Source organism: Chlamydotis macqueenii, chromosome 27 (genome assembly GCF_036417535.1).
Source record: "Chlamydotis macqueenii isolate bChlMac1 chromosome 27, bChlMac1.mat, whole genome shotgun sequence".
Classification (NCBI taxonomy): Eukaryota; Metazoa; Chordata; class Aves; order Otidiformes; family Otididae; genus Chlamydotis; species Chlamydotis macqueenii.
In genome coordinates this window covers 5,726,229-5,739,440 of record NC_141582.1, presented here as the reverse complement: position 1 = coordinate 5,739,440, position 13,212 = coordinate 5,726,229, and the positions used below count along the sequence as shown (strand labels likewise).

General features: G+C 66.3%; 2 protein-coding genes across 2 annotated transcripts; both read left to right on the top strand.

The window, feature by feature from the left end:
* Window positions 1–2,136: 2,136 nt before the first annotated feature.
* SNRNP27 (small nuclear ribonucleoprotein U4/U6.U5 subunit 27) lies at window positions 2,137–4,847 on the top strand. Its single transcript, XM_086767984.1, is given in 8 exon segments — window positions 2,137–2,221; window positions 3,535–3,661; window positions 3,768–3,843; window positions 3,845–3,881; window positions 4,023–4,102; window positions 4,206–4,236; window positions 4,239–4,269; window positions 4,643–4,847. Coding segments are annotated over 8 exon segments (474 nt in total). The 5' UTR covers window positions 2,137–2,184; the 3' UTR covers window positions 4,698–4,847.
* An 839-nt stretch (window positions 4,848–5,686) lies between these two features.
* On the top strand, window positions 5,687–13,206 carry MXD1 (MAX dimerization protein 1). The gene is made up of 6 exons (XM_086767979.1): window positions 5,687–5,845; window positions 5,929–6,025; window positions 9,392–9,421; window positions 11,535–11,649; window positions 11,922–12,081; window positions 12,175–13,206. Exons 1-6 carry the CDS (start codon window positions 5,773–5,775, stop codon window positions 12,363–12,365), a joined length of 666 nt encoding a protein of 221 aa, XP_086624105.1. The 5' UTR covers window positions 5,687–5,772; the 3' UTR covers window positions 12,366–13,206.
* The last annotated feature ends 6 nt before the right edge of the window (window positions 13,207–13,212 follow it).

The following is a 13,212-nucleotide window of genomic DNA, read 5'->3' as shown; positions in this document are numbered from 1 at the left end:
GACGCGACCATCGTCGCAACCTCCTGGCCACGCCCGAAGGGCGGAAGACAACCGGTGACACCGATTTTTTTTATTTTTTTTTTTTCCCCCGCAGCCGCTCGGTATTTAGGGGACAAAACCACCGGGATCAGCCGCCACCCTCCTGCGGGGGTTTGCCCTCTTCCTGGGGTGCTCGCCCCAAGCCTTGGGACCGGGGCTTCCCCGCCGCAGCCCAAACGTCGGCCGGGGCCTTGGGCCGCGGCAGGGAGCCCCCGAGCCCCCCTTCTGAGGGCACTGGGTTTCCTCACCCCAAAATGATTTCTCTGGCGCGCCGCCGCCGTGTTTTCAGAGCCTTTTCGCTGATGCGAGGCAGCTCTCGGGTTTTGTTTTCCCCTCCAGAAAAGCGGAAAGCCCAGGGGCCAGGCAGCAATTTTGGGGGCAGAGCGCAAGGTGCAGGCAGCTGCGGGGGAAAGGGAGGAGGTTTGTAAACACCCGTTCCTTTTCTTCGCAGGGTGTGCCAGGCAAAATCTGAATTGAAAAGTTAAACGTCAAAAGTTTTTAAAATTTGGAAGAATATACGCCTGTCCGGTGTCCCGCTGGAGCCCCGGGGCTGACCCGAGCCCGGTTTTCGGGGAGGGGAGAGCGCTCGCCCTGCCCGCTGTCCGCCCCGAGCTCCAGCGCCGGGGTCGGAGCCCTAGCCCCGCATCACGCTGCGGCACGGATCAGGGAGGGGACGGGGCGGGACCCTTGGCTCCTAAACCGTTTCCCGCGGGGCCGTTGTTTACTGCCACTGGTTTTACGGCTGATTATCCGAATTACAACACTGCCACGTACCCCGCTGCCGCCTGCCTGGTGCTGCTGCAGCCCGTTTGCCTCCGAGGGTCCGGCCCCGGGGGCTTTGTGACCCCCTTTTCTCCGAGGGCCAGGGGCTTTGCAGAGGAACAGGGATTTATTTTCCGCCCTCGTGGAAGTCCAGGGCGCGTCAGACATCTCAAAGCGAGAGACGCCGGCGCTTTCGGCAGAGGAAGGCTCAAATGGCTGCCAGCGCGACGTGGGTCCTCGCCGCTTAGCTAGAAGAAAACAGATATGCAGGATCAATCACAGCAATGCCACGGCTCCCCGATTTGTGAGGGCACCCCCAGGCTCACCCCTCCGGATAAATTTCCCCTTCCCCCATGCCAGCAGGCCCCTGGCTCGCTGCTTTCCCCTCTCCTCTTTTTGGCAAGGCCGTTTGGATCCAAGCACCCCAAGCCGGGCTCTGGGTGTGGGTTTTCCGTGGCGGGGAGGCAGGGATGCGTCCCCGGCTACCGGCTGTGAGACCCGGTGCCCCGAGAGGCGCCGATTGCCACCCACGGGCCTGGTGCTCGTCGCCCTCCGCATTTGCACCCTCAACTTTAAAAGAAGAGAGGCTGGATTTCCATCTTCGGCCGACGCAGGAAAGGAGGGCGACGGCGGGGTTTCAGCTGGATCCAGCGCCGTGTTACTGCCCGGGGCCTGGCGTGGAGGGCCCCCGGTGAGGGCGCGGTTGCTGAACACCCTCTGAAATGATGCTGAGAGGAGGCTGCCTGCCCCCGCGGCCGGAGGGGAGCATGGCCGGGCGGGAGCGGGGCGTTCCCCGTGCCTGCGAGGGCGACCACTGGTGTCTGACAATCGTCGCTGGAAAGCGCTGTGTAACGCCTGTCTGTAAATAAACCCCGTGTTTGGCACCCGCCAGCGCTGTTGGAGCTTGGGGCTGGGGGGCTAAGGGGGGATCACGGCCTCCGCTTGGGGCTGGGCCTGAACTTAGGCCTGGGAATAGGGTTGGGGCTGGGGCTGGAGGTGGGCCTGGTGATGAGCCTGGGCCTGCGGCTGAGCCTGAGCTTAGGCCTGGGGATGGGGCTGGGCGTAAGCCAGGGCCTGGGGCTGGGCCTAAGCCTGAACTTGGGCCTGGGAATGGAGCTGGGCCTGAAGCTGAAGCTGGACTTGGGGCTGGGCCTGGGGCTCTGCTCCCGCACCCCCGGCTCTGGATGCGGGGGGGGGGCCGCCAGCGAGGGGGGGGTTCAGCCGCCCCACCGCCATGGGGACCACCCCCCCACCCCGGACCGTGTTCGCTGCGGAACCAAAGCGCGGCAGCGCCGGTTTCGGGTGGGGCCGGGGGGAAGATGCGGGGCGAGGGACCCGGAAGTGGAGGGTGCGCGCCGGAAGCGCGGGCGCTGAGGGGCGGCCATGGGCCGCAGCCGCTCCCGGTCGCCGCCGCGGCGGGGTGAGGGGCGACGAGGGGCTCCGGGAGGGGCTGGGGGGGGAGAGAGGCCGGGGGGACCGGTTCCGGGGGACGGGGCTGCGCTGAAGGGCGGGTGAAGGATCCGGATCCTTGGGGGGAGGATGGAGGAGCCAGGCCCGGCGGGGGGGAGGCCCGGGCCCCCGGCCCAGGGGTAGGAGAGGGCCCGGGGAGCTCCCTGGGGCGAGGGGCTGCACCTTTTCCAGGGCGGGGGGCGGTGGGGGGGCCTTGGTTCTTCGCTCTGGGGAGAGCAGAGGCTCCCTTCCTCCTCCCCCTTCTTTTCTTCCCCCCCCTCCTTTTCCTCCTCCCCCCCTCCTTTTCCTCCTCCCTCCCTCCTTTTCCTCCTCCCCCCCCTCCTTTTCCTCCTCCCCCCCCCTTTTCCTCCTCCCCCCCCTCCTTTTCCTCCTCCCCCCCCTTTTCCTCCTCCCCCCCCCTTTTCCTCCTCCCCCCCTCCTTTTCCTCCTCCCCCCCTCCTTTTCCTCCTCCCCCCCTCCTTTTCCTCCTCCCCCCCCCTTTTCCTCCTCCCCCCCCCTTTTCCTCCTCCCCCCCTCCTTTTCCTCCTCCCCCCCTCCTTTTCCTCCTCCCCCCCTCCTTTCCTCCTCCCCCCCCCTTTTCCTCCTCCCCCCCCTCCTTTTCCTCCTCCCCCCCCCTTTTCCTCCTCCCCCCCCTCCTTTTCCTCCTCCCCCCCCCTTTTCCTCCTCCCCCCCCCTTTTCCTCCTCCCCCCCTCCTTTTCCTCCTCCCCCCCCTCCTTTTCCTCCTCCCCCCCTCCTTTTCCTCCTCCCCCCCCTCCTTTTCCTCCTCCCCCCCTCCTTTTCCTCCTCCCCCCTCCTCTTCCTCCTCCCCCCCTCCTTTTCCTCCTCCCCCCCTCCTTTTCCTCCTCCCCCCCCCTTTTCCTCCTCCCCCCCTCCTTTTCCTCCTCCCCCCCTCCTTTTCCTCCTCCCCCCCTCTTTCCTCCTCCCCCCCTCCTTTTCCTCCTCCCCCCTCCTTTTCCTCCTCCCCCCCTCCTTTTCCTCCCCCTCGCACACACCAGCTCCCGTCCCCCTCCGCGCAGCTCCGCTTTTCGGGGACCCCCTGCCGCCGGGTCGGCGTGTCCCCCCCCATGTCGAGGGGCTTGTCCTGCCGCTCTTCTCCCCCCTTCTGCGGGCGCTGGCGGGGGGTCCCGGTGCGCAGCCCCGGAGGGGTGAGGGGGGGAGGGGGTTGTCACGGGGTCTGCGGCTTCGCAGAGCGGGGCGGCGGAGGGGAGGAGGCGCCGAGAAGCGGGAGCCGAACCGAAAAAGCGCCGCCTTTCTCCCAGCAGAGCGCCGGCGTTCGCGGTCCGCGTCGCGGGAGAGGGAGAGGAGGCGGAGAGAGCGATCGCGCTCCCGGGACCGGGACCGGGACAGGCGGAGGAGCCGCTCCCGTTCCCCGCACAGGAGACGATCCAGGTGAGGGGCGGGGGACGGCGCGGGGTGGGGGGGGCTCGTTAACGCCCCGCCAAACCGTCTGAGCTAACGAGGCGGCGAACCCCGCCGTCGCCGTTGGCCGCGCCAGGTCGCCGAGGCGGCACCGCTCCAGCTCCTCCTCGCCGCCGCGGCTGAAGGAGAGGCGGGACGACGAGAAGAAGGAGGACCAAGGACTCCAAAAGCAAAGAGCGTCAGATCACGGGTGAGGGGGGGGGAGCGCGCGCCCCCCGTTAAATCCGTCCTGGGGATTTAAAAACCCAGAAGCGGTTTTTGGTTTTTTTATTTTTCGGCCGAACGCCACGGCTGCGGTTATCGAACTTGCCGTCTCTTGTCGCCGCGGCAGAGGAGGATCTGCAGGGCAAGACGGAGGAGGAGATCGAGATGATGAAGACCATGGGCTTCGCCTCCTTCGACACGACCAAAGTGAGCGCGGCGCTCGGCGGGGGCGCCGTGCCCTTCTCGGGGACAACGCCTTGAGTTTTCGGGGCTTTTATTTATTTTTTTTTTTCCTCTTGACGTCTTCCAGGGGAAGAAGGTGGACGGCGCCGCGAACGCGTACGCATCAATGTGTCCCAGAAGAGGAAGTACAGGTTTGTGCCCACTTTAATTTATTTTTTTTTTTATTTTATTTTTTTTAGACAACCCGGCGTGGGGAAACCCCACGGCCGTACGCTCTCGCTGCGCGGGGCGGGGCGATCTGCCTCCTCGGGCCGCCGGCAAAACGCAAAGCTTGCGGTTTTTTCCCGGCGAGCCGAGGCGAGAGGCCTCTGGTTTTTTTTTCGCGGAAGCGAGGAGCGAAGGAGCCCGTTTTTCCCGGGGGGTTTTACCCCCAAAACCCCGCTCAGGTTGTTCACCCTGCTCCCTTCCCCCGGCGTTACGGGCCGGGCCGCCGCTCCGAGGTGCGGTTGGGTTTCGGGTTCCCCCCCGCGGAGCTGACGCGGTCCCTCCCCCGCCCCGGCGCAGGCAGTACATGAACAGAAAAGGGGGCTTCAACAGACCGCTGGACTTCATCGCCTGACGCCGCGCCCGGAGGGGTACGAGCCGCCGTTTCCCGGATTCTTTCCTTATTTTATGTTATTTCATTTTATTTTATTTTATATTTTTACCGTGGTTTTTCCCGCCATCGCTTTTCCCCGGTACAATAAAACCCGTTCTCTGGGTTGTTTTTTTTTTTTTTTTCACCCCCCCGGTTTCTGTAACTCGGGAGGCGCCGAGGCGCGGGGTTTTGGGGGTTTTGGGGGGTTTTGGGGGGTTTTGGGGGTTTTTCGCCCCGAAACACCAGGACTCCCTCGCGTGAACGTGAATTGCGCCACGTGCGGCCGCGCGGCGCCGCTTTACGGGGGAAAACCGCGCTTTTGGGTGATTTTCGACATCCCGGCCGGCCGTTCTCTGCGCAGCCCCTTCCCCTCGCTGCTTCGCTTCCGTTTTTTTGCTAATTAGGGGGTTTTGCTAATTAAAAGAAGATGGGGGGCGGGGGGAGAGGCTGAGGGTCCAAGTGGCGGCGCTGGGGGGGGGGTCTCAAACCCCCCCGTTACCGGTTTTTTGGGGGGACACGGGGCGGGGAGGGGCGCGGGGAGGGGGGGTGGGGGAGTCCCCGGCCACGCCCACACCGGCAGCTGACGCCGACGCCCCGCCCTCCTCCCCCTTCCCGCCCCGCCATTGGCTGCGCCGCCAGGAAGTGAGTCAGGGTCCGGAGGTATGACGGGGCGCGCCGCCCAATGGGCGGAGGGGGCGGGAGGGCGGGGCGCTGTCAGCCAATGGCGGCGAGCGCGGGGGCGTGGCCCGGGGCACGGCCCCCCTACCGGCCTCCGCTTCGCGCGGGCGCTTGGGCGGGGCCTCACCAATGGACAACGGCACCCGGGGAAGGGGTGTGGTCCAATCAGCGGCGGCGGGAGGCGGGGCCTCACCCACGGACAACGCCGACTGGAGGGGGGGCGTCGCCCAATCAGCGGCGGCGGGGGGCGGGGCTTGGCGGAACGGCCGGGCGAGGCGAGGAGACGGTGCCGTCGCGCCCCCCCCCTCCCCGCCCCCCCCCGCCCCGCCGCCGCCGCCACCCCCGGCCCGGCCCGGCCCGGCCCTCAGAGCGCGGCGAGATGGCGGCGTGCGGCGACCTCAACATCCAGATGCTGCTGGAGGCCGCCGAGTACCTGGAGCGGCGGGAGCGAGGTACCGGTTACCCCCCCCCGCGCCCCCTCCCCGCTCCGCTCCCCGCCTCGACCGGACCCGGCGCTGACGTTGTGTCTCCGCAGAAGCCGAGCACGGCTACGCCTCGCTGCTGCCCGCCGGGAAGGACGGGGAGGCCCTGCGGCGCCGCGCCAAGGCCAGGAGAAGCGGCGGCGGCGGCAGGTAACGGCCGCTACCGGACGGGGGGAGCCCTACACCGGGGGGTGGGGGGGGGATCGCGGCCGGACGGACCCCCCCCGCCCCCCCCCGAGGCCTGGCGGGGCCGGACCCGGCCGCTGCGGGGTGCTGGGGTCTGTCGGGGTCCCCGCCTAGCAGGGCCGGGGGGGGTCCTGTCACCGGGTGACCGGATCCGGTAAGGTCCTGACGTCACAGAGAATGTGGCAAGGCCGGGGTGGGGACACCCTGCTGTCACCGGTCGCTGGATCCGGTACCGCCCCGCTGTCACAGGGAATGTGGCCTGGGTGGGGTGGGGACACCCTCCTGTCACCGGGTGACCGGGATCTGGTGGGATCCCGCCCACCGTTGGGTGCTGGCGGGGCTGGGGACCCTCCTGGGTCACCGGTCACCGGATCCGGTACCGTCCCACTGTCACGGGGAACGTGGCCGGGATGGGGGGGACCCCTCTGTCACCGGGTGACCGGATCCGGTACCGTCCCACTGTCACGGGGAACGTGGCCGGGATGGGGGGGACCCCTCTGTCACCGGGTGACCGGATCCGGTACCGCCCCGCTGTCACGGGGAACGTGGCCGGGATGGGGGGGACCCCTCTGTCACCGGGTGACCGGATCCGGTACCGTCCCACTGTCACGGGGAACGTGGCCGGATGGGGGGGACCCCTCTGTCACCGGGTGACCGGATCCGGTACCGTCCCGCTGTCACGGGGAACGTGGCCGGGATGGGGGGGACCCCTCTGTCACCGGGTGACCGGATCCGGTACCGTCCCACTGTCACGGGGAACGTGGCCGGGATGGGGGGGACCCCTCTGTCACCGGGTGCCTGGCTCTGCCACAACCGCACCGCCGCAGCCCAGCCACCGTCCTCCGCCGGCCCTCTCCCCGTAACGCCTCCGTCGAGAGATTCCCGTTGGCAAACCCGCCCCAGATTGGGATGGGGTGAGACGCGAGGGGACGCCTCCCGCCTCGGGCGGACGCGGGTGCGCGGCATGCGACGGGCTCACGGTGGGGTTTGCCGACAGGAACGTGGAAGTTGGGCTCCTCGATTTCGGGCTCACTTGCGCCGAAGCTCGGGAAGTGAAACCGCTCTCGGCCCGCGAGGATTCTCCGGAAAGAAAGCGAGATTTTGCTAACGGGCTTTCGGCCGAGCGCAGGGAATCGCTTGACACCGAAATTAAATCACCTGCTCCTCCTTTCCTTTGAAAAAACGGAAAATTCCCGAATTATCCTCCCCAGAATCCAGCCGGAGCCTCGACGCAGGTTGCTCCTCGCCGGCGTTAAATACGCAGCCCGCGCTCAGGAGCGCTGAAACGCCTGGAGCTCGCCTCCGAGCAGCCGCGTTGCTGCGGTAGCGCGTCCTGCAGCCCGGGTTTGGTTGTTTTTTTTTTTATTCGGGGAATTTTTAATTCCGCCTCCTGGGCCCGCGGATTAATCGCGTAACGCTCCCGTGCCGCGTTTTGTTGCTCGTACCGCAGAAACCGCCGCCTCGCGGCCGGCGCCGCGTGCTGCAAACCGGAGTCACCGCGCGGACTTTTTCTTTTCTTTCCGGCTTCAATAACGGTAAAATCGCTTGGGTCGTCGTTGAGGTGGAAGTGTCAGCTGACTTTCGGGAAGGCTGGCCCCCGAACGCCACCCTTGCGCCGCGGGACGCGGAAACGGCTCCGAGGGAAGCTTTGCCGCGCAGAGGGAAGCCCGAGCAGGTTCGTCCCGACGCGTCGCCGGCCGCTTCCCCTTCTCCCTGCCCAGGGAGGAGCGGCGCGCCGGTGCTCATCGGCGTGACGCGGCCACAGCTGCCGTAACGACAAACCCGCACGGCCCGGGCGCGGGGCGTTTCCGAATCCCTCCCGCGTGGGGCTTTTCGGGGGGCGGCGGAAGGCAGGCGAGGTCTCGGTCTCGCCTCAGGCCGGTTCCCAGTGCATTCGCGGGCGTTTGTCGTGCCTGCGCACGCTCCGCGTTTCCTTTTTGGAGGATCCGGAGCTCCTTCTTCGCTTGAGGGGAATCACAAGAGCAGAAGGAAGGGCTGCGTCGTGTTAAAAAGAGGACGGGTAGCGGCGGAGCGCCATTCCCTTCTTTTTTCTTGCGGCCTGTAGGAGAAAAGACCGCGGCTTTTTTTTTTGGCGACTGCTGAAGCTTTGGGGCTGGCGAGCAAGGTTTTGGTTAGCAGGAGGCGCGATCAGAGGGGGGCCTGGGGGTGCACAGCGCGCCCCCGGGGGGGGAAGCTGCGGCCCTCTCTGGTCCCCTGTCCCCTTTTTGTTTTATCCAAAATTAAAACCTGGCGGCTCAGGAGCCTTTTTCTACGTGTTAGCGATTGCGGGTGCGAACCGAAAAACCCCTCATGCCCAGAAAGATTCGGAAACGGCGTGTGGAAGAGGGAACGAAGGCCTCGCGGTGACAGGAACCTCGTCTTCCTGGTGGCTCGCCCCGGTTTTGCCGAGACGAGCGGCTGAGCAGCCGGCACGGGCGCCGACATCGGCCGCCGTCGAGACTTTGGGGGCTCCCGGCCGCCATCTCATAGGACGGGTGCGTTCCGCGGTGGGTTGGGGGGCTGCCAGCTTGCGACGCTGGCGAAGAGCAGCGCGCTTTCCTCGAAGGTGGCGCCAAGCGCCCGCACTGCCGCGGAGCCGTCGGCTTCGTGTCCGAGAGCTGCGGATTCTCCTCACGGCTTCGCGTCCCGAGAGCTGCGGATTCTCCTCACGGCTTCGCGTCCCGAGAGCTGCGGATTCTCCTCACGGCTTCGCGTCCCGAGAGCTGCGGATTCTCCTCTCGGCTTCGCGTCCCGAGAGCTGCGGATTCTCCTCACGACTTCGCGTCCTGAGAGCTGCGGATTCTCCTCTCGCTTTCTCCGCCCTTCTTGTGCGAGGAGTCTTTAAAAAAAAAATAAAATAAAAAAGAAAAGGCAGCGCTCCAGGGCTCCTGCGCCGGCCAAAAACCTGCTTTCTTTCCGTAGAGGCTCGGTTGCGATGGAGCGACTTCCCTCTGCCCTGAGCGCGCAGCACGTCTCGGGGCGCCGCTTCCCCTTCTCCGCCGCGAGCCTGGAGAGCCCTCGCTTCTGCGTGGCACGCGCTGCCTTGCGTCGTGGCACTGACGCAGCGGCTCAACCCGAGTTCTGAAGCCCTGGTTCTTAAAACCGAGCCTCTCTGCCGTAAAATCCCATCTTTCGTCGCCGTTCAGCTGCGTTGTGCCGGGCCGCCTGCGCCCCTTCTGCCCGTTTGGCCGTCCCTGGGGCACCGGGCTCCGAAAGCCCCCGACGTTTCGCGCCTTTTCTGCGGAACGTCGGCCCGGGCCGCGCGTTAGTCCTGAGCGGGGCGCGCCGACTCGGGCGGGTGTTGATGATCTGTTCTTTTTTTTTTTCCAGGTCGACGCACAACGAGATGGAGAAGAACAGGTGAGGAGCCGGCCTGGGGGGGATCGCCGCTTTCCGAGGTGGGGAGCGGGAGGGCCGGGCCGGGCCGGCCGGATAAAGCGGCCGCACAGGACGTGCCTGCCGTGGCTCGGGCTCCAAGCGTTCCCCGTCCCGGGCGGCCGGGGCGGGAGAGGGGAGACGGGAACGACGTTTATCTCCTCCGCCAGCTCCCGCCTGGCCGGTGAATCCCCGAGCGGCGTGCCGCCCTTCCTCCCACCTCTCACTTGCCGGAGAGAAGGGTTTCCAGCTCTCTCCCAATTCCGGGGGCGATCCCGTGCCGGAGGGACGGCCGGCATCCTCTGCTGGGGGCGTGGGAGCGCGGTCGGAGCCGTGCGCGCCGATAAGCGGGATTATTTGCGGCAGACCAGTGCGGCCTCCATCGTCCAGCTGGAAGCCGGCTTGCTCTCCTCGTCCGGCTGCTCTGCTTCTCCGCGTGGCTCGGACGCGGCGCGGATCTTGCCGTGGCCCCGGAAGCGCCCGCGTCCCCGGTGACCTGGCTTCAAAAAGGCCGGGGACGTTGATTCCCCGTGCGAAAAGACCAAGCGGAGTAGAATTCGGTGACTGCGTTTGATTCCTTTGCATCCCTCCCGCCTTGCTCGGGCCAGAGCCGTGTCGAAATCCCGTCGCACGAGCGAGCGCGGTCAGCGTTCCGCTTTGGAACAGCGGCGCTGGGAAACGAGCTCCTCTCCGCGCAGGGATTGCGAGCCCCTTCTTCCTTCGCCCCTCGCCGGAGATACCGTCCTCCCGCCGAGCCGGCGAATCTCGGCCTCGACCGAAGCCGCCTGGCTTCCCCGCGCCGGCACGAGGAGCCACTTGGCTCCGCACCGGAGAGCACCGGGAAGATGGACCAGGGACGATGGGCATGGGAAACAAATCCCTTGAGGGTTTTATTTTTTTGTTTCATTATTACGAGCCGGTGCGATTTCGGGAGGTTTTTCGGCGCAGCGGCGGCAGCAGCTGGGTCAAGCGCGGCGGCGCTGCCTTCTGCGGACGCTGCCCGTCTGACTTGGAGCGGAATCCCCGGTTTTGACTCCGGCGCGGGCGTTGCGTAATCCAGAAACTCGCTGGGCGCTGGCCGAGCGGGGCGGGCGGCTCTGAGCTCCCCGCTGCGTAACGCCTGCTGGGCAGGGCAGGCTGGTTTTTTTCCATTTGTTTTTATTTTTTCCGGCGCAAACGGCCAGCGTGACGAGGCTCTTCTCAGGAACACGGTCTTCACAAAGGCTCGTCTTGGAGCCCGTCGGAGTCTGGGATTTTCCCGAAGAGCGGAGCCTGCGCGTTTTGTTTGCGTTGTCGTTCAGGAGGCGCTTTGCGTCGGCGAACGCCCGCTGGCTCCTCGCGCGCCCAGAACTTGCTGGGCAGGTACTTGCGACATCCCCGTTTGCAGCCGCCCGCCGTCCGTCGGGTGTTGCAACCGCTGCCCGAGAACGCGACCTACATCTTGAGGCCGGAGCGCCGAACACGAGGGAAGCCGGCCCGTGCCGGGAGCATCCCGGTTATCCGCGGGTGGAGGGGCGTCCTCGAGGAGCCGGAGTTTCCCTTGGCGCCGGTGCGCGAGCGGTAAAGCGTTCGCCTCCGTCAACAAAATCTGGGTGGAAGGGATTCCCCCCCTGCTCCGGGGCAGCGTTCCGTCAGGGACCGGCTTTTGCTTTGACCGGAGCCAAGGCGATGGACCCACAACCGGCCCCTTCCTACTCAAAACAGGCTCCCGAGGGCTGCGCTGGGTTTACGGCCGCGCGGCGCCGGCCCGGACGGCTTCAGCCGGCGGTGACCGAGCGGCATCTCCGTAGCGAAGCTTTTTGGAGGAGAAAGACCGAAAGCGCGTAGCCTCCCCCTAAAAGTCAGGCTTTTCGGCAGCTCCTCCCGAAAGGCGCCGGCGGGGCTTTGTCGCTGGGGTCGGCCGAAGCCACAGTGGGGTTTTTCGGAGAGATCTGCGCTTTTCACCCGGCGTAAGGAAGATGCCGGGGGGCAGGGGGGGTGGGAAGGCGTCCCGTTCGCCTTTAGCTTCTGACCCCCGCGGTGACCCGCGCCCGCGGGCGAAATGCCGCTTGGGCGGCGGGGTCCTGAGGGCGCGGCGCGTTGTGCGGTCTCCTTCCAGGCGAGCCCACCTGCGGCTGTGTCTGGAGAAGCTGAAGGGGCTGATACCGCTCGGAGGCGACGCCGGCAGGCACACCACCCTGAGCTTACTGACCAAGGCGAAATTGCACATCAAGGTGAGCACACGCTCCTGCGACGCCGCCGCGGGAGGGTGGGTGCCCTGCGCGGCGCGGGACGCGGGGGTCTCGGGGTGGAGAGATAACCGGAGAGCGCTGGCGTCAGGGCCGCGCTCCGCTCCCTGGTTATCAAAGATCCCGGGAATAAAGAAACGGGACGGGGCCGTCTCGGCCGCTGGCGGCGGCGTTCGGGTGGCTGGGGTAGCGGGAGCAACGCTGGGCGCGTGGCCGGGGGCTGGGGAGCTCCGCGCCTTCTCTCTCGTGCTCTGCAGAAGCTTGAAGACTACGACAGGAAAGCCGTACACCAAATCGAGCAGCTGCAGCGCGAGCAGCGGCACCTGAAGAGGCAGCTGGAGAAGCTGGGGATAGAGAGGATAAGGACGGACAGTACCGGATCCGCCGTTTCCTCGGAGCGCTCCGACTCGGATCGAGGTGAGACCCCCCCCCCGGCGCCGGGCGCGGAGCGCGGTCGGCCAGCGAGAGGTCCGGCCGGCCGCGTCGTAACGCTCGCCGTTCCTCTGGCAGAAGAGATAGACGTGGACGTGGAGAGCATGGACGACCTTCCGGCGGACCTCGACTGGAGCAGCAGCAGCGGCCCGAGCGACACGGACGAAAGACGGAGCCTGCGGAGCGTCTGCAGCGACGAGGGTTATTCCAGCTCCGGCGTGAAGCGGGTGAAGTTGCAGAGCAATCACAAGCCTTCTCCCGGTCTCTGAGGAGCAGCTCCCGCGGCCGTTTCGCCCGTCGCCCGTTCCCTTTCGGATCTCCTTAGGTAGCGCACCAGACTGTCCCGCCCTTCTCTTGCACATGAAAAAAAAAAAAAAAGTAATCTTAACATTAACGTACCTCCGACCGAAACGAAGCTGAGCTTTGCCGAAGTCCCGAACCGCCGCGGCGGGGCGAGCCGCTCCCCGGAGCTCGGCTCCGCTTGCGTCTGCCAGCTTCTGTTCCCGTCCGAAGCTCCTCTCTGTGGGACCGTACATTCTGGCCACGGTTTGAAGCGCCCGCGAATATCGCGGCAGTGACGGCGGCCTCGGAAGCCCCCTCCGGGGATTTTTGGTTTGCTGTCGCCGCCCGGTATTCGGATCTTCTCCGGCAGCGACGGGCACAGGGAGCGTTTCGGCCGCATGGCCTCGTGGACGGGCACGGGGATCGTGCCGGCGGCGTGTCAGTCGGAGGGCGCGTCTCCGCCGACTCTAAATATTCGGGGGAGCGGTGCAGCCGCGTACGGCCCCAGCCCGGCCCTGCCGTCGTCCCGGCACCCCACCGGCCTCGGGACAGACGCCTTCGCTCTGGAAGTTTTCTGTCCTACCTAAACCCAAAACCAGTCCCCGTCCCGGCCGGCTCCCGCCTCGCGGCCGCACGTCGCTGCTCTAGGCGAGCGCTCTGGGAATTTCCTTTCCACGCTTCTTATCTCTGGGACAAAATATTTTTTCTACCTCGGAGAGATGAACAAAGATTATCTCCATCCATTTAGCACAAAAAAAAAAAAAAAAAACCAAAAACCTCGAAGGTGATTCCTCACGCGTTCTGCAGAAGCGATGCTGGCCCCGCGACAGTTTA

Excerpts from the sequence above, each read along its gene's own strand:
- MXD1 (XM_086767979.1), top strand. The coding sequence starts at position 5,773 with ATGGCGGCGTGCGGCGACCTCAACATCCAGATGCTGCTGGAGGCCGCC. Across the intron at positions 5,846-5,928 it reads CCTGGAGCGGCGGGAGCGAG|AAGCCGAGCACGGCTACGCC; the intron begins GTACCGGTTACC and ends GTGTCTCCGCAG. Across the intron at positions 11,650-11,921 it reads AGGCGAAATTGCACATCAAG|AAGCTTGAAGACTACGACAG; the intron begins GTGAGCACACGC and ends CGTGCTCTGCAG.